At 43.2% G+C, this 19,474-nt stretch overlaps 1 protein-coding gene across 1 annotated transcript in view; it reads right to left on the minus strand.

Annotated features, from left to right (window-relative positions):
• The window catches only part of IPO11 (importin 11), a 230,789-nt gene that overhangs the window by 196,341 nt on the left and 14,974 nt on the right, over positions 1-19,474 (minus strand). The window contains exons 3-6 of the mRNA XM_054033042.1: positions 17,805-17,877; positions 11,129-11,332; positions 3,937-4,069; positions 1,717-1,775 (exon numbers count right to left, since the gene is read on the minus strand). Of these exons, the coding sequence (XP_053889017.1) occupies positions 1,717-1,775; positions 3,937-4,069; positions 11,129-11,332; positions 17,805-17,877 (469 nt within the window). The remainder of the gene's footprint in view (positions 1-1,716; positions 1,776-3,936; positions 4,070-11,128; positions 11,333-17,804; positions 17,878-19,474) is intronic.

The raw sequence follows: 19,474 nt of genomic DNA on the forward strand, positions 1-19,474 counted from the left end.
CCTAGTAGTCCCCCCACACCCAGACCCCACCAGCAACCTTAGATAGTAACCAATTGTACCATTACTCATTACCCAAAATCTTCCACTGCATGCAACAATGGTGGAGACACTGGCTGGATATTTATTTTCTGAATATCAGCAGTGAAATGATTAACAATACTGCCATTTAATACTATCATATTTTATGTTTCACAGTGAATGCCTCATTAAATGAATGGAAAAGTCCACTCGTGGCAGAACTATTGTTTCAAGATTTGGAAAGGAAGACAGAAATGCAGCAATTCACATGTGTTTCACAATTGGACATTCTGAGTCAGAAACATAAGAGATATCCTCCTTTACACAAAATTTTTTAGATTTAGTAGGTCTAGCGATCAATTCTAGAGTTTGTGCATCCACCTCCACGAAACCGACATAGCTTTCTAAAATATTCTAAGCTTAAGGCATCAGAGACTGCAACTCCTAAATTTGGGAATATACAGACACAGAAGACATTTGGAAATATACAGACACAGAACACAGAAGATATAAGGCCTTATTGACCCAAAGCTTACCACAGCTAAGGGGTGCTTAGCTAAAAGCAGTCTCAGAACCATTTAGACATGTTGCTTTATTCATTGATTAACTTGGCTATTACCAGTCTTTTTTCTTACTTTTAAGTAAAACCCTAAAGAAAATAAAGACCTGCTCATAACCAGATTATTTTTGGAACATGAGACGGTATTATCACTAGGATTGTTTGGCTGCTTTGCAACAAAGCAAACGCTTAACTCCCCTATACAACAGAACTCTTGAGCAACAAGTATATCAAATTAGTTATGGCAAAATTTGAATTAAGTAGTATTGCCTAGAAACATACAGAATTTAGATGGTATAAAAATGATTCGATTTCTAGTTCAAGCAAAATATCAAGATGAAAAAAGTACAAATCATGTTGGAATTAATTAATTTAAAAGGCTAAACAGTAATCAAAATTATATGATTTTGCATTCCAGTACTTCAGCCTCAGGGCAAGAAATCAATGCTTTATTTTATAACATTCTGTAATGTGATGGGATACCATATCAGAACATAAACAATGACAGTTTTCCCAGTATATCAATGGTTAACCACTAAATATAGCGGGTCATAATTCAAACAAGTGCAATTTTCAATCTGATACATATTGACACTTATTGGTTTTTAAAACTGGTCGCTAAAATAATCTACATGTTGGAAAGGGTGTGGAGTTTTCAGATTTGGCTAACGGCTGCTGTAAACCAGAGTTATTTCAGTTTATCTTAAATTGATTTAAGCTAAACAGAAATAGGCCTGATTTACACCAGAACAGGAGTGTATACAGAGATGTTTGAACTGGTATCGAAGCTGTTTAAAAAAATAAAATAAAAAAAAAAATCACACCATATATTAAATTGTAGAAACTCTCTTATTTAGAGAAGGCCTGTCACTAAATTCATACAAGCTATCTTTATCCAAATTGAACATTTCAGATTTTTTCCACTACTGCCCTTCAAATACGTAGCATCAGCATAACATATTAAGTTTATTGTTTTATATTTATCAGGCTTGTCTCTTGAGCCTTCTGTACATAATATAATTATGAGTCATTTTATAAATTTTAGATCTCTTTGAAGTGGAGTGAAATTCTAACAATGCGTAGAATGTCATGGAAAGAATTCTAAATTATATCTAGAAACAAAGACATCTATCACTTACCATCACCTCTACATTCCGATGAGGTTCCACAAATCCATGAACTGTCAATTTACGAAGCACTGAAAAATACGGTAATATCTTGCTTGCACAGTCTCTTTTTGTAGAATGCTGTCCCGCTCCCCATCCACCCAGATATCCAGTAATTAAACATATGGCTACAATAACCATTGCTATAAAAGCCTCTAATTATTCAAATATGAAATAAATTGCATTTATTTTGCACCTTTAGGCTCCTCACCCGCATTCTTGCCACTAATTTAAGTTTGGCAGTACTACTTTAAGGTAGAGCTGGGTAAATAATTGATTTTGTGATTAGCTGGCAGTTCTGAAAATTAGGAAAAAAATGTAAATTCAGAAAAATTTCAGTCAATTGAAAAGGTCCGATTCAGGTTGAACAAAACATATCGTTCGACCTGAAACATTTTGTTTCTGGGCATTTTTAAAGGGCAAGATTCACAAGCGGCTGGAGGGGGAGGAGGAGGAAGTGGTGGTAGTTATGGTGCCTCCCATTCAAGCTTTAGCCCACTCATGAGGGCATTCACCCAGGATGTGGGAGACCAGGGTTCAACTCCCACCTCTCCCACATGTGGAGATGGGACCTGACCATGGGTCTCACACTGCAAGACTGTTCCCCATCCACTGAGCTATGGGATATTCTGAGGTGAATCCCTCAGATTCTCCTGGTAAAGCTCTTCCATTGTGTCTAAATTAAATAGCCATTGGAGCAGGGACATCAAGTTGGGTGTCCCACCTCTCAGGTGAGTGCCCTAATAAGTAGAATATAAAGTCAGATTCTCCCTCTTTCTGGCCAAATGATTATTTATACAAAGTGGAACAGCTTCAGCACAAGAGATTGAAAAAGACCCACCCTGGACTACCCTAAAGCCCATGGATTAAGACAGTCTTCCGCAATGTCGGAGATACAAGTTCACGTCCCTGCTCCAAAAATTTATTACTTATACAGAGTGGAACAGATTCAACATGAGAGATTGAAAGAGACCCACACCATAATATCAGATAGCCCAGTGACTGGGGAATCTCCTGAAATGTGGGAAACCCAAGTTCAAATCCCTTCTCCGCATGAGGCAGAAAATTGAACCTAGGTCTCCCACATCATAGCTGAGTGCCCTAACCACTGGACTACAAGTTATAAGATGGACAGTGGCACCTCCTCCTCCTGCCATTTTGGGAACAGTGCCTTAGTGTCCCCCACCCCAAAAAATGTAATTGAAACCGTTCAGCAAAATTCATGTCAATACCACAAATACTTTCAGCGCCCTGAAAAATAAATTTTTTGGTAAATTTACTATTTGCTAATAAATATTCACCCAGCTCTACTTTAAGGTTCCATTCATGTCAAAATAAGGCTAATGAACAATAATGAAAAAAGGTAACTCCAAAAAGGTTCTTCTTTTCCTGGTCTATCAAAAGGATCCAGTGCCCTAATTTTTCCATTTCTGGAGTTCTCTCACAGGGAAGAGAACGTGTCATTTCCAGAAACTCCTGAATACTACAGCCCACAAAGCCTTCTTTTTAAATCTTCTGATGTTTGAAACAGTTGTGTTTGTAGTCCATACACAGAAGGAATACAGACACCCCCCGACTTCCGGAACGGAACACCTTGCGTAACTCGAATTTTGCGTAAGTAGGAAACATGTACCTGACAATTACTAAAAAAAAAAAAAACAAAAACAAAAAAAAAAACCCTCCTATTTCTAGCTTACGGAACTTTTTCCTTAAGTGCAGATTTGCGTACATGGGGTTTGCGTAACCTGGGGGGCGTCTGTAGAGAGATTCACAAACCACATCTCTTGAAACCCAACATAAGACTAGGGTCATCCATCTCACCAGCACAAAGTAGAAACAGCAACTCTAAAATGTGCAACAGCTATACTAAATGGCTAACAACTATTAAAGAAGTTATCCAAAATAGCCAAGTTATAACTATTTCCAATTGATTTCTGATAAAAGCAGATCCAGGTACACAGAGCAAGGTTTTTCATTTCCTATGTAGCCCAGCCCAACTGCTAAATACTCAAGTAGAAAAGAACTGAGATTATTGGGCTCCAAGTGGCTTTGCTAGAAGATTCTAAGGTTCTCACAAGATGCCAGGGACACCGTAATCCAACAACAGGAATACACAAATGTCACCTGAATAACCTTATTTCATCGTTTATAGTACATTAAGCACACATATTTAACAATCTTTTTTATTATTACCTTTCAATGACAACAGAGTTCTTTCTAATGAATTTGTAGTTGCAGCTTCATCTCCCGTAAAGATCTGTTGTAGGAATGTATCTGTGTGATGATTCCATAAGGAACAGGCAAAACTATAAATTCCAGATGCTAACTGTAAAGAAAAACCAATACACTTGAATCCCAATATTTGACACTAGTACAATAAATGTATAGATTCACAGATCTTTAAGGCCAGAATGGAATGTTAAATCTAGTCTGACCTCCACCATAACATAGGCCATCATCACTACTATATAATAGCTTGTTTGATTAAAAAATAAAATCTTCCATAAAGGCATCCATTTTTGATTTTGAAGACAGCGAAGACACAGAGAATCCCCCACTTCCCTTGGTAGTTTGTTTCAATGATTAAAAATGTGTTCTTTTATTTCTAATTTGAATGTATCTGGCTAATCCACATGGCTACAAAGAGAGTTTTGCGACAATAATTCTTCTTGCTGGAGAACAAAATTGGAGAACTGGTTTCTTTACAAACAAGTTTCAACGTGACATATATTGTAGATTGGTGAATGTCTGTTACACTCTATTCCAATTTCTAGTCATATTTATGTTGTTTAATAAAAAATAGTATTGTACAGTATGTGCACGTGTTGAACCCTATTTTGATGACAGCTGCATAGTTATGTATATTCTTTACTGATGAAGCATATTAAACTGATTTTCTGCCCCAAGTTATTTAAATTAAGAAATTATAGTGAGGTTGAGACAGATAGTTAGTTGCAAATTTAAACATATGGAGCAAGTCTTTATATATAAATAACTCAATTTACATTTCAAAAACCATAATCTTTATTTTTTTTAAATCACTGTCTTTTATCCATCCTGCAACAAAGGAAATATTATAAGAATTTATTTAGAAAATATTATAAGAAATAAAGGTTACTTTCATGTAAGAAAACAGAATTATGCCCTAATTTCCCAGAATGAGTTATTCCAACCTAGAGAATGAGGATTTAGTAGTCTGCACTGAGAGTTTCCTGTTCATTTATCCCATTAGATGGAGTGCAGTGGCACTTGATTCAGCCTCACAAAACACAGGTAAGCCACTAGAGACTAAGAACATTAATGCAGAGTCCTTGTGCCTCTAAGTTCCCCAGCATCTCACTTCCTCACTCTGGCTCTCTGGCAGCACAGCTCTGATGGAGCCATCCTCTGAGAGGCGTCCAACCAGCCACTGTTCCCAGAACACTTATTGTGTATGGCACGTAACAGCTGTCCACACTGCCAACCAGGAGTCAGTGCAAGTTAACACTAGTTCAGTCACAATAAATCTGCAGTGGGCAAACTCGTGGGTTTGGAGATGAAAGGGAAATTATACTACTGAAAGCAACTGCTCCTCAAGCCCCACAATGCTTTGAATCCATGAAGTCTGAAGTCTGTAGAGAATCTGCAGAGTTTCCGTTGTTCCCTGGGAGGAGAGTGCTGCAGAGATGGCTTTCCCCCACTGAGCTTGCATTCTCCTCGTGTAAATGGAAAGGAGCATTTGAGCCTTTTAAACATTTCCAGGGGTAGTATGGGAAAAGCACAAACACGCTTGGTTGAAAATTTAACAAGTGGGCAAAAGATGCTGGCATCGTGGGCCAATCGGAGGTGGAAGTCAACATTTCAATAATGAATGAGACAGGACAGGTATGATAGGGATAAGCTGTTAAGCGCCATTAAAGTGAATGCAAGTAGTAACTTATGTTTGATACAAACAGGGAAGAGGGAGCCAGTGGTGGGGTGACGTAATGGGCTAGGAGAATAATCTTTGCAGCAGCATTTTGAATGAGTATGAAGAGAGTAAGGATGCATTTGTCAAGACCATACAAACGGATGTTGCACTAGTTGAGACATGATATGAGGACAGCTTGGACAAGAGTTTTAGATGTGTGGATTGGTAGAAAAGGTAAAATTGACATGTTATGAAGAAAGACGAAGCAAAATTTAGACATAGCCCAGACATGAGGACCTAGAACACAGATCCGAGTTAAAGATGATGCCCAGGTTACAAGCCTGAGTGACAGGCAGGATAGCAGTGTTGTCCACGGTGATCAAGAAAGAAGGAAAGAAAGAAGACAGCCGGAGGCGGGGGGGAAATGGGGGATACGAGCTTTTCTTTTTAGCCATGCTGAGCATGAGCGATGGCTAGACATCCCCAGATATTAGTTTGAAAAGGAAGAGATAGGTCTGGTATAAAGAGGAGCATCTGTGAGTCATCAGCATAGAGATGGTAGTTGAATTTGTAGATGAGATTATCCAGAGATAAGGTGAAGAGAAGGACAGAGCCCTGCAGAACCCCCAAAGAAAGCTGAAGGATGGATGAAGAGGATATTCTGAAGGACACACTGAAGGAGCAATTAGAGAGGTAGGAGGAGAACCAGAGAAGGAGAGAGTCAGGAGTACAAGATTTCAAGAGGAAGAACAAGGTTGACTATGTCAAAAGAGGCTGACAAGTCAAGAAGGGTGAGGATGAGGTACTGGTTCTGAGCTTTAACTAGAAAAAAGTCATTAGAGACTTTGGCGAGTGGAATGCAAAGTAGGGAAGTTGGACTGGAGAAGGTTGAGGGTGGCACTGAAGGAGAGGAACCTCAGACAGTTATTGTAGACAGTGCCGTCAATGAACTTTAACTATTCACGATGACTCCAAGATCTCTTTTGTGATTGATAACAGCTAATTTAGTCACTATCATTTTGTACGTATAGTTGGGATTATTTTTTCTAACATGAATTACACTTTGCACTATCAACACTGAATTCATAAACCACAGTCTCACATAGTAAACCATGGTTCTCACTTAGCCAACAGCGATGTAAACCAACAGTTATGATGAAAAAAACAATTTTTTTGCTAATTAACAAAAGTACATAACCCAGGGACCTCACTATACGCTATTGTGAATTAAGCTAAACTGCATTGAGGCTATTTTCATTCAGAATGAATGTGTCCACACTGGGGTTTAAAGCAGTTTAATGAATCCACTTTAAATTTACACCTGTAGTTAATTCGGATTAGCTTTCCTGAGAGGCCCTGTGTAGACAAGCCCCTTAGTTTGTTTCACTCTCAAATCATGGGATCAGCACTAGCATCTTCATACAGATGACACACTGACCTCAGAGAGCAGTTTAGGAATCAGAGGCAGCATGCTGTATTTTCATATGGACAGCTGAACCAGATGTTCAAAATAAGCTTACCTGGTTAGGGGCTTTTGCTCACCCAAACTCTTGCAGGTCATCTTATGCAGGAAGCATTAGGGAGTAACTTGTACAAGAAAGCGGGTCAATCAGATCACAAAGGCATTGCAGCAACTTGATGCGCCACATTTGGCAGAATGATTGAGGAAACTTGCGTTTCAAGAAGAATGCAAACAGGTCTGTTAAGGCCACAACTGCCCCCAATCAAACACAAGAGACCAAAAGACAGAGGAAAGGAGATTATATTTCCCTAGAAGTATTACAGTGTAGCTTAGAACATCTACCACATAATCATATTTTCCCTGAAGGATGACTGACCACCACAGCAAAGAGATTTTTCGGTCACGTTTTTCTCCTCTGAATTTGGACGCCTACTAATGTGCACTCAGACAGCCCCAATTTGTTCAGTTAAATAGTACTGAGCATCCTGAATACACACCCTTGCACAACATTAACCTGAATATTAATGCACGGCCTATAATGAATTTGGAAATACCATCAGCACCTTTCTAGATAACCATCGTTTAATATAATTCTTGACAGAATGGTACCAATACAGTTCCCTGTGCCTAACTGTGCTAGAAAACAGCTTTATAAAATATACTTCATATTAGTTGACACTGGGTTGAAGAAGCACTATTCTATAACCTATAGGACAAATCTATATGCTATACTCAACAGATTTGTATAATGGAGAGAGTAGTTGCATGATTTGTCATTTTCATTCAGACCTATTAAATTAATACAAGCAGTTGAATGCTGCCTGGGATAATTTAATTTTATTTCTGCCTCTGCCACAGAGTTCCTATGTGATGTTGGGCAAGTAATTTGAACCAAACTTCTTATAGGCAGTCACTAATTGTATTCTCATTTTCTGGGTGTTGGTCTTGAGGATCCAGAGTCTGATTTACAGAAATGCTGAGCACTCACAGCTGCAACTGAAGTCAACAGAAGTTGAGCTTTCAACATATAAAGTGCTACATAATGTGAAATACTCTAAAGAATCAAGCCGTAGGCATCTCATACTGGGCCCCCAAAATTAGTGAACAATTTTGACCTTCTGCTCTCCAGGTGTAAAATAGGAATAATAAAAACCCCTCACGTCACAAGGATGTTGTGAAAATTAAATGATGACTGTGAAACACTCTGATACTAAAGTGTCACAGAAAAGCCCATGAATAAATTAATAATTTTGTATTCACAGCACTGTTTGAATAGTGTGCAGTAAATAAAGCTTAAGGTCACACATTAGACGAGTAACTGAAATGCTGAATATCTTATTAATTGAGCTCTCTCCATCTTGTGCACTGAATGAGGCAGGGGTCCTGTGGCAAGAAATAGTTATAATGTAATTAAAGACTGTATCATAATGCAGGGGTTGAATTAAGGTTGTACAGGATACTATAACACTATCAATTTCCTAATTTTTGAGTGTTTCATTTTGCAACTTAATATTTTTTTCAGTTTTATTTCTGTAATTTCCTAGGTTTTTAAAAAAAGCAAACTGAAAAAACAAATTCCATCACATGGCATCATAATGACTCCCTTGTGGTTCTTCTGCAGAGTTGGAACCTTTAGGTCCACCATACACAGACCTCTGCCACTTTATAGGATGGAATTACTGATAGCAATAGTAGGTTGTTACCCTCTACGTAGAGCAGTACTAGAGGGAGACGACACACACACTTGGCCAGTGGGTTTCACAGATATTTACAGGAATGGCAAAACTTAGCAACCTTGGGTCCAGGCTCTGGAGAGGAGTACTCTAGAGATCACAGACCCTTCTGCTTGTCTGTCTTGTCCTCCCCACAGCTTATTCTTCTACCCCATAACTACCAACCTGTCTTCCTATCCCATTTCCAGTCTCCACTAAAGTTTCTTATCCCAGTGCCAGTCTCCTTCCCAGCCAATTCTAGTTTCCATCCTACCAGCTTCTTGTCCAATCTGTCTCTCTTTCACTGTGATGCGCACACACAGGATTTTCATCCAATCTCAGTCTCCCTTTTCACCAACAAAACTCTTACCTGACTCCTTGTCCCAATTTCCCAGCAAGTCCCAATTCTCCCCACTGTTCCTGGCTCATCTCTCCCTCTCTCCATTCTCCTTCTCCTCACTGGTTCTCGGTCTCTTCCTCCAGACAATCCCACGATCTCCTCTTTGCCTGATTCCTTCACTGGCTCCCAATCCAAGCCACCCACACACACCCCAGCTCCCAGTCCCAGCCTCCATGCCCAATCAGCCCCAACCTCCAGCTCCCACTCCCAGCCTCGTTACCCAACCAGTATCAACCTCCAACCCCCATCTGCCAGTGCCAGCCTCCATCCCTCATTTCTCATGGCCAGTCTCTCTGCCCAGTCAGTCACAAATTCCCCTCTTCATGTATCTCATTCCCAGATGCCTTGCCCACTAGTCTCTGTCATCCCCCAATGATTACAAGTCCTAGTTTCTGCCTTCTCCCCCAGTTCCAGTCTCACCAGATTCCTAGTCCCAAACTATTCCTTTCCCATCTCCCCAGTCCAGCTCTTGTTCCCCTCTGCATTCAAGCCAGGCGGCTTCCTCCTCCACATTCCCATGCACCAGCAGGGGGGTCACTGACAGCACTGGAGAGGCAGACTCCTGGCTCTCAGTTCCATTGCCCGGCCTCACTTTGGCACATTCCATTCTTCTGAGCCACCAGAGCCTAGTGTGGAGCATTCCGAGTCACTCTGAGGTATGATTCACATTCAGTCTGGCCAGCAATAGGAGTTGTTAGGAAATGGAGCATGCTCAGTGTGGACGGAATCTTCTTACACTTTAGCTGCTGAATTCTAAGAATTCTCTATTGAGCATGAGCAAACCAAGTTTTGCTCGGCCAAATTTGGGGGTCAAGCAAAAGAGACATCCCACCTGCTAAATTTTGAATCTCTAATCCAAAACAGGGAGGCTATGATGGGGTAGTGAATCCTAATGGTCACCCATCCCCTCATGTGGCATGGCCCTTTAAGAGGCTGAAAAGATGCTGCTTAGGAAGACCTAGAAAATCTGATTAACAGAACCCAGCTCCGGGGGTGAGAGCTGGGAAGACTCCTAGGTAAGGAGAAAGCGTAAAACTAACCAATATAGCTGGGTTCCAAAGAGGAGGGCTGGGGATTCTTGTGTAAGGAAGCACTGAAAAGGGGTAATCCCAAGAAGGAACTGGGAAGATTTCCAGACCAGAGGCTGTTTACTGACATAGTAAAGAGTCTCCTGAAGGAAGGAGCCAGAGACAGCTAGTTAGCAAGCCTGAGGTGATGAATGTCCCTGGATGTGTCTGAGTGAGCTTCTGTTTGTGCTTATGGCTGTCAGTAATAAATGATAAATAATAAACCCTTACAAGGAGGTTGCTTTTTGATTAAAAAAGCTGTCTTGACTTGTTTATAACCCGGCTTAAGGGAAGTGAGGAAGGGTTCTCCTGTAATGCCATATCTAACCGAAAGGGGCACACACTGGGGTAACCTCCACACCAACACAGAGCCACTAAAGCTTCTCAGAGAATAGGTCACCAGAATTTTATTTTTTTTAAAAAACAGCAGAACAATGTATTTTTCCCTAGCCTCATACTTATAAATGGCTGAATCATTTTGGTTGAAATTTAAACAAAAAAAATCAGCCTGAGGAAGACACCCAGCATGGAAAATTTCAGCCCAATGGTTAAAAGTTTGAGAGAGTTATGAGCAATTGAAAACAGGATCTTATCATGGAAAGCATCAGGCAACCTAATAGGTAGTGCTACCAGCTCACCTTAGCCTACTTTTTTTTTTTAAATACATCACATATTATGACTTGTCATGTATAGAGAATAAATAACCATTTATGACACCCTTTCACATGTGCACCTCCCATGTACCCACTTCCACAGCCCATCACAAACATTTAGAAACAAATACATAAAATAGCATTTCTACTCTTCTCTCAAGCCCAGAATATTACATGTTGCATTATTAATAGCGTTACTTACGTCATAAAAAAGTTTCCTATCTGCAGCAAGTCGTTTAGATGCCAGCGTCTTAGTAACATGATAAAAAGTAAGTAATGCTCTGTGTTGGCGGAGATCATCTTGGACTTTCACTGATTCCAGAAGAGTAGGAATAAGCTCTGGCCACTGTCTAGGGCAATCCAGCCTAGCAACTTTAGCAATCAACACAGAGATCTGAGTGGCTATCTGCAGAAAAAAGAGTTACCAGAAAGACACACATAAGGCCTAGGTAGATTTAATAAAATTTACATTCTAGAAACTTAATTTCTGTTACATTTAATAAACCTGCTAATAAAATTTTAAGCTACTTGTTTAGTTCAGGCTTAGTCAACATTTTACTGTATTACTGTATTTTAAAGGACAGCTAGAGTCACTGTATGCATTTTAGCAGCCTATTATAGTTAGGATTCAATAGAGACCATTCTTGGCCCAGTGAAAAGTTTTTAATCTGACTTCACTTCTCTTCCTGTTTAATTCTATATTTTTTTTCTATACAGAGAGAGAGAAAGAGAGAGAGAGAGAGAGAGGATAAACACACACACACACACACACACACACACATATAACAGCTAGGTAATGTTAACATATGGCCCTCATCAACCTAGTATATGAGCACCACTTCCTGTTTCAAAACATGACCTTTTTGCCTTCTCTATTTGTATAATGGTCAGAAAAGTGTAGGCAGAACATAATGCCAAAAACAGGCTGCAGCCTCAAACTGCCACAAACTAAGTGCTTGGAGCCACTAAGCATTTAAAAGCACATGCTTAAAGTTATGCACTCAAGGCACTCTACTGGATCAAGGACTTAACTTGCTAGTCTGCTTCAAGCAGCAATAACTTGTCCTATTTCCCCCTGAGATTTGCCCTGGATGACTATGTTTTGGGGGCATTATGGGTTGGATTCATGAGTAGGACTCATCACCCTTTTCCAGCAGCAGCCAGTCTGTACCAACCGTATTTGGCAATTGGCTATTCTGAACTGAAGGCTAGTAGAAGTGAAGACCTTCCTTCCCAATAAATCAAGTCATATACCCTCCTTATTCACCAGAGTAGATCTAGAGTGTTGCTGTATAGATGTTTCTGTGGCAGCCTGGACAACCAAAGAGTTAGAAGCAGAATGAGAAAAGAGAAATTCTGCCCCTCTGGTTGGGACAAAATAGTGGTTTTCTTTCCTTTTAGGGGTGTGACGAACTGGGACTGTTCTTACTGTGGTCTTTGAATGCTGACAGGGGAGTGTGGCTAGGATAGTCTGCATTGGGGGATGGGAGACTCACCGACGGAGAATACCTGAGCATGTAACATGAGAACCCAGGAAGGGGTTAGAGGCCAGGTGACACCTTTGCCCGGGAAACTGAACAAAGGGCTGTGGGAGGGGTCGCTGAAGAGAGAGTTTTCAGGAGCTGGCTGGTGATATGGCTGGGAGGCAGACGGGGCTCTGACCTCCCAAGGGGGCTGGGGTGCCCGGGGACCCCAAGATGGACCTAACTGAGGGGGATCCTGTTGTCTGTGCCTGCAAGACCTGTCTTGGACTGTGTTCCTGTCGTCTAAATAAACCTTCTGCTTTACTGGCTGGCTGAGAGTCATGGTGAATCGCAGGGAGACGGGGGTACAGGGCCCTGAGTCCCCCACACTCTGCGACAACTGGTAGCAGAGGTGGGATCTACTGCACCACGTGGATGGCGCTTCCTGCAGTAAGTGACTGGGGAGCAGTAAAACGAAGGGGGATCGACGGGGACCAGGTGGGCTGAAGAATCAGAGAGAGACGGTTTCAGGGGGCGATTAACCCCTGGGAGTGTGTGACCAGTGAGAAGGACTTTTGCAGTAACAGGGTCCCCTGGGGGATAACAGCGAGCGGTCCCAGGGCAGAGGAGTCTGCAGCTCGACCCTGGCAGAGAGGTGGTGACCTGAAGGAGGGCTGGCACACTAGGGGTCCCCCTGGAACGGTGGAAAGCAGAGAGCACAGGCCAGCGAGTGGCCAGCAGGAGGATGTATGCTAAACGTCTTAAGAGCGACCTAGTGGAGCTGTGCAGGCAGAGGGGGCTGCGCATTGGGAGGTCCACCAAAGAACAGCTAATCGCCCAGCTGGAGGAGAGGGATCGCTTGGATGAACTGAGCCCTGTCCCTGAGGGAAGCCGCCCGGCGGAAGCAGCGTGGGCCCAGGGGCCTGACATGGCTGGGAGGGGTCAGACTGCTGCCGAGGACATCCCGAGACCCTGCCTACCTGTGCCTAAGGGAGAGGTTGGGGGAAGCCCAGTGAGTACCGAGGGCACCCTGACCCCAGCGGCCAGCAAGGGATCGTCCCGGCGGAGCTCCCCGTCCCGGGAGCAGATGCGGCTGGAATGTGACAGGGAGCTGAGACTGAAAGAGCTCGTGTTAAGGCAGCAAGAACTGAAGCAGGAGCGGGAAGAGAAGGAGAAACAACGTCAGCATGAGGAGAACCAGCGTCAGCATGAGCGGGAAGAGAAGGAAAACCAACATCAGCATGAGCTGGAACTGGCCAGGCTGAGGAGCAGTGGGGCCCCAGCTGCGGTAAGTGAGGGGGGACCGAAGACTGCAAAGAGCTTTGATAAGTGCTTTCTGGCCCAGCGTAAGGAGGGGGAGGACATGGATACCTTCCTAACGGTCTTTGAGAATACCTGCGAGCTGCTCCAGGTTGACCCTGCAGACAGGCTCCAGTTTCTCATCCCCTCACTGGACTCCACAGCCAGGGAGGTGTACAGCCGACTGAAAGGGGTGGAGACAGGGGACTACGAATTGTTCAAAAAGGCCCTGCTCCGCGAGTTTGGGCTGACCCCTGAGATGTACCAGAAAAGGTTCCGGAGTCAGCGTAAAACCCGTGAGGTCACATACCTACAACTAGTCAACCGGGCGCAGGGGTATGCCCGCAAGTGGACAGATGGGGCCCAAACTATAGAGGACCTGCTTGACCTATTCGTACTGGAACACATGTATGAGCAGTGCCCATCCGACCTGAGGCGATGGTTGATGGACCAAAAGCCAGAGAACCCGCAGCACGCAGCCCAGTTGGCCGACGAGTTTGTGAACAGTTGGGCAGGGGATAACAGGGAGGAGTCCCAAAGGAACAGTCCCACCACAACGCAGAGCGAGAGTCACCATGGGACCTCCCAGTGGGGAAATATGGAGAACCCCCACCAAAGGGGAAGATCCAGCGTCAGGTCCATCCAACCCGCTCGAGGGGACCCACGGGACATGGGCTGCTATCACTGTGACCAGAGAGGTCACATACGGGCCCAGTGCCCCAGGCTCAGGGACAGACTGAGCAGACCGAACCCACAGAGGGTTGACTGGATAGAGACCCAGTCGGGCGAGAGGCAGCATTCCCAGGGAAGGGGGGCTGGTAGAGTACCACCTGCTAAGGAGGGAGGAGAGCTCCAGGCCAGCTCCTCTGGGGGCTGGATGCTCCAGACTCAAGGTTTTTGATTTATACGGTGGGCGTGGGGCTGTCCCTCCGGAGAAAGTATCTTGTTCCCCTGGAGGTGGATGGGAGGAAGGTCAATGGATACTGGGATACAGGCACAGAGGGGACGCTGGCCCGGCCCGAGGTGGTGGCCCCAGATTGGGTGGTGCCCGACACCTACCTGACCCTGACGGGGGTGGATGGGACCCCATTCAAGGTACCTGTGGCGAGGGTGCACCTGAAGTGGGGGGCCGAGGGCCCCAAGGACGTGGGGGTACTCCTGTATTTGCCCAATGAGGTGTTGATGGGGGGGCGGCCTGGAGGACTGGCCAAGCAACCCCCAGGGTGCCCTCGTTGTGACCTGCAGTCAGAGCCAGCGAGGGGCACAACGCCCTGGCCTTGAGGAGGGTGCCTTGCCTGAGGCGCAGGACCCTAACTTGGTGGGGAGGGAACACCCAGGACATGGCTCAGGGAGGCTGCGGCTTCAGACCCAGCCGGCGAGAGAGAGCAGGTGGCCATCCCTGTCCCAGCTGCTGAGTTCCAGGCCGAGTTGCAGAAAGATCCCTCCTTGCGGAAGATAAGGGACCTGGCCGACCTCAGTGCGGTACAGACCATGGGGAGAGGTGGCCGGAAAAGGTTCCTGTGGGAGAAAGGGTTCCTATACCGAGAATGGGCTCCCCCAGGGAAAATGGAGTTGGGGGGATCAGGAGGCAGCTGGTGGTACCCCAGAAGTATCACCGCCAGCTGCTGTACTGGGCCCATGACATTCCCCTCTCAGGGCACCAGGAAACCTGGCGTACCCAGCAGAGGCTGCTACAGAGCTTTTACTGGCCTGGGGTCTTTGTTACTGTCCGACAGTATTGCCGATCCTGTGACCCGTCAGAGGGGGAGGAAGGCCCGGGACAAGGGGAAAACGGCTTTAGGACCCTTGCCCACCATAGAGGAGCCTTTCCAGAGGGTGGCCAAGGTTAAAAGGGGGGCTCTGAACCAAGAGAGCCCGAATCACCGACTGCCAGACTGGAGCGCTGGGAGAAGACCCCAGCCCAGTTGGAACCCCAGGGGTATTGGGGTGGGAAAAGGGCACAGGCCGCATAAACCTTCCCACATGCAAACTACGAGTGCCATCGAGCACCCCCGACCTAAGGGGGGCGTGAAACTGGAGGGGCCTGGTGTAATTCTCACCAAGGAATGGGAGGGATGCTGGGGCATCCACGGGAACGGGGGTAGGTTCGAACTTCCCCGGGTCACTGGCTAAAGTGACCCCGCTCAGTTCGGTCTCGAAGGGGGAGAGATTTGACGAACTGGGACTGTTCTTACTGTGGTCTTTGAATGCTGACAGGGGAATGTGGCTAGGATAGTCTGCATTGGGGGATGGGAGACTGACTGATGGAGAATACCTGAGCATGTAACATGAGAACCCAGGAAGGGGTTAGAGGCCAGGTGACACCTTTGCCCGGGAAACTGAACAAAGGGCTGTGGGAGGGGTCGCTGAAGAGAGAGTTTTCAGGAGCTGGCTGGTGATATGGCTGGGAGGCAGACGGGGCTCTGACCTCCCAAGGGGGCTGGGGTGCCCGGGGACCCCAAGATGGACCTAACTGAGGGGGATCCTGTTGTCTGTGCCTGCAAGACCTGTCTTGGACTGTGTTCCTGTCGTCTAAATAAACCTTCTGCTTTACTGGCTGGCTGAGAGTCATGGTGAATCGCAGGGAGACGGGGGTACAGGGCCCTGAGTCCCCCACACTCCACGACAAAGGGTATGGATGCAAGTGGCTGGGATATGTCAGACTGTTCTAGTTGGTTCCAAAATGGGTACATTAACAAGAAACGCAATTTGGCTGGATCTGGAGGATTGGAGGGTCTGTAGCTCCTCTGCAACCCTAAGTAACAGTTCTCTCTCCCTGGAGCACAAAGGGTCCTGGCCTGCCCAGAATGACAGAGCTAGCGCAGTTACAGTTTGTGCCACAGTTAGGTAAGGCAGAGCCAATGCTGCTGGTGGTTGAGGCGCCCTATGTTTGGCTTTTGTCAGTGCTATTGTTTATCAGGGTTTAGGCTTAAGTTGGTACCGGAGGCACCATTGCCACTGGAGCATGGTCTGGTAGCAAAAGAGCCCTGTATTTGGGGGCTCTCTTGTCATGATCCTGAGACTTAGGATGTTCTAAGTCCTCATGGGATGAGTGGGAAGACTTACACAGGGTTATATCCAACTTCTTTGAAGAGATTTTGGAAGAGAATTTGCTCTTGTTTTTATGAGAATGCTCCTGCCCTCCTGACAAGACCCCAGTGGGGGATCAGTGGAAGTAGATTCCCTGGCTCCTAAGTCAGACCTCACGACAGGATGTATACTCATTGCTGAGTCAGGCTGATGTACTAGAGGGGGATCCTCCAATCTGAGTCCGACTGCTTTCTCCATTAAGCGGTTCTTAAGACAAAATTCCTGCCGCCCCTCCCTCCCCTGCGGCTGTACAGGCAGCATTGATGGTCATAACTGATTGAGAAGAAGTGTTGGCAAGAAGCACAGATTTTGAGGCCCAGAGTCCTGGGCATAGTTCAGTACCTGCAATGAGGTACTGGTGGAAGGGATGGAGAATCTAACTATGAAACATAACTAAAAACTATCAAGTAAAATTCTCAACTATTTACAAAATATATACATATGTATTTACAGATTGAAGAATAAAGGAAGATGAAGCTCTGGATGCTGGAGTTTCCAACGCAGGCCGTGCAGCAGTATGAAGAAACTGGAGAGGCAGACAGTCTGCTCCACTCTTTATCTCCATGATTAGAGGCACAAGGAGAGAGAGGGCACATGTACAGACCAACAGACCCTGCCTTCCAGAATTCTCTGACTTTGGGCACATGAAGCACATGTGTATTCACAGTGGAATAAACATAGGAACCAGAACTCAAAGAATGAGTCTTTAGTCTACCTCAGACAAACCCAGAAGTACAAAAATTAGTTATTTAAACACAAAGAGATACAAATTTAATTCTGAAATATACAAGGGCATAAATATGATAATCCAGTCAAATGAAGAAAAACTTGATACTTAAGAAAAACTTAATTCTGTGATAAAAATCTCACATCCCACATCAACATGAAATACTATTTGAAAGGAAACATGAAAACTGGAAATTCTGTCACATCTCATTTTTAAACTTTCATTTAAAAAAAAAAGTTACATCCCAGTAAGAGCACTTGTTAAGAGAATAACTAATCATCATTAATTTCATTACTAACCTGATTCACTGGTTCGTTGAAGTTGGTGATGAGCCCAGCACGCAATGTAGATTTCTCCTCTTCCGAAAGAGCACTGTTATAATAAGATGTTTAATTAACATGTTATATTTTCAAACTATAAATCCCCCCAACTTTTATGCATATTTATAGAGAGTTATTTTTATAGGTAGTATCAGTAAAAAATTTAAAGACCCAGGCTGGATAAAAATCAATGATTTTTTTTTAATCAAAATATTAGATTTGTTCATTTAAATTGAATATTTTTATTTAAATTGTTTTTACTTACATTAGATACAAGTTTATTTTTAAAAAATAACCTATTTGAAATTGACAACCTATTGTGAGGCATATACTTATTATTTATTAAAATATTTTTAAAAATTAAACAAAATATAATATTAAGCACTATATGTATGCTGCCAAGTTTTAAAGAAAGTCAGATCACTGAACGGCTGGAAGTCACTGGTTAAGCACCTGGAACCATAACATGATGAACATGCTAAACCAGCTTTTGACAGCAGTAGCCTCTTCTGCAGGTACAGTGAGAATATTTTTTTCATTTCAGTTTATTCAACTAGTTCAGCTCAATGACTAGTTTATTCAAAGTTAAGAAACCAATTAGGAACTGGAAAAGCACGAAATCTTGTTTCTTCTTCCAATCTGAATAAAAACTAGGTGTGAAAACATGATATCTACTAGTTCTAAAATCTTCCAGGACACAGTGACCTGAAACAACCACTTCAGTTCACTAACTAAGGATAATACTTCCTTTGATTAATAAATTAATCTTAAATGGAAAAGGTGTTTTTTTCTTATGTATCTACCACATTTAAGGAAATTTTATTTAATTAATTAAAAAAATAAAATGCTGGTTTTGTGCATGTTTAACTGAATTCCAGTTTCCATCCAAATAGAGCTTAACACAAATCACAAGTAAAAAGTTAATCATTTATTAAAAAGACATGCATCATTCAACATTTTCTAACATAATACAAACGTAAAAATTTATAATCTAAATATATGTTAATTAAGCTATATAACTGCTTAATTAGTGTAGACAGAGCATATCCTCTTGCTTATAAGAAAGGAGCGCCAAATTTAGTATAAAGGCTGTATTTAGTTGCAAATTAACGTTTTAATGGTTATCAACAAAAAAAACAAAAAACCTTTCTATGAGAAAATAACTAAAAAAAGTAAAAATGCAAAATCTGATTAAAATCAATTATTGAAATCAAGGTTTCCTGCTTGCTGATTTAAATCAAGATTAAAATCAGTGATCTAAATTGCTCTGATTTAAATCAATCCACCCTGAAAAGACTATTTCCATTTGAGTTTAATACATCTGACTGGATGATGAATATTTTCATGCATATAGTTTTCTTGCTACTAACAAACTTCAGCCTGGTGAAGTATAAAAAGATCATTATTCTGGTCACTGACATTTGAGAAAGTGGAGAGACAGTAGGAGGACACAAAGATGGACGAATACATGCACTTATGAGACCTTTTGTGATCTACTTTTTATTGACTTCCAGCAGCGTATATAAATCACGTTGCAGGCGGTTGTGTGTAGCTAGGTAATACACACAGACTTATGACAGATTTATCTTGGTTGCAGTCCATTATTAACAGACTCAAACCCAACACATATACTCACAGATAACTTGCAA

Source organism: Malaclemys terrapin, chromosome 6 (assembly GCF_027887155.1).
Source record: "Malaclemys terrapin pileata isolate rMalTer1 chromosome 6, rMalTer1.hap1, whole genome shotgun sequence".
Taxonomy (NCBI): Eukaryota; Metazoa; Chordata; order Testudines; family Emydidae; genus Malaclemys; species Malaclemys terrapin.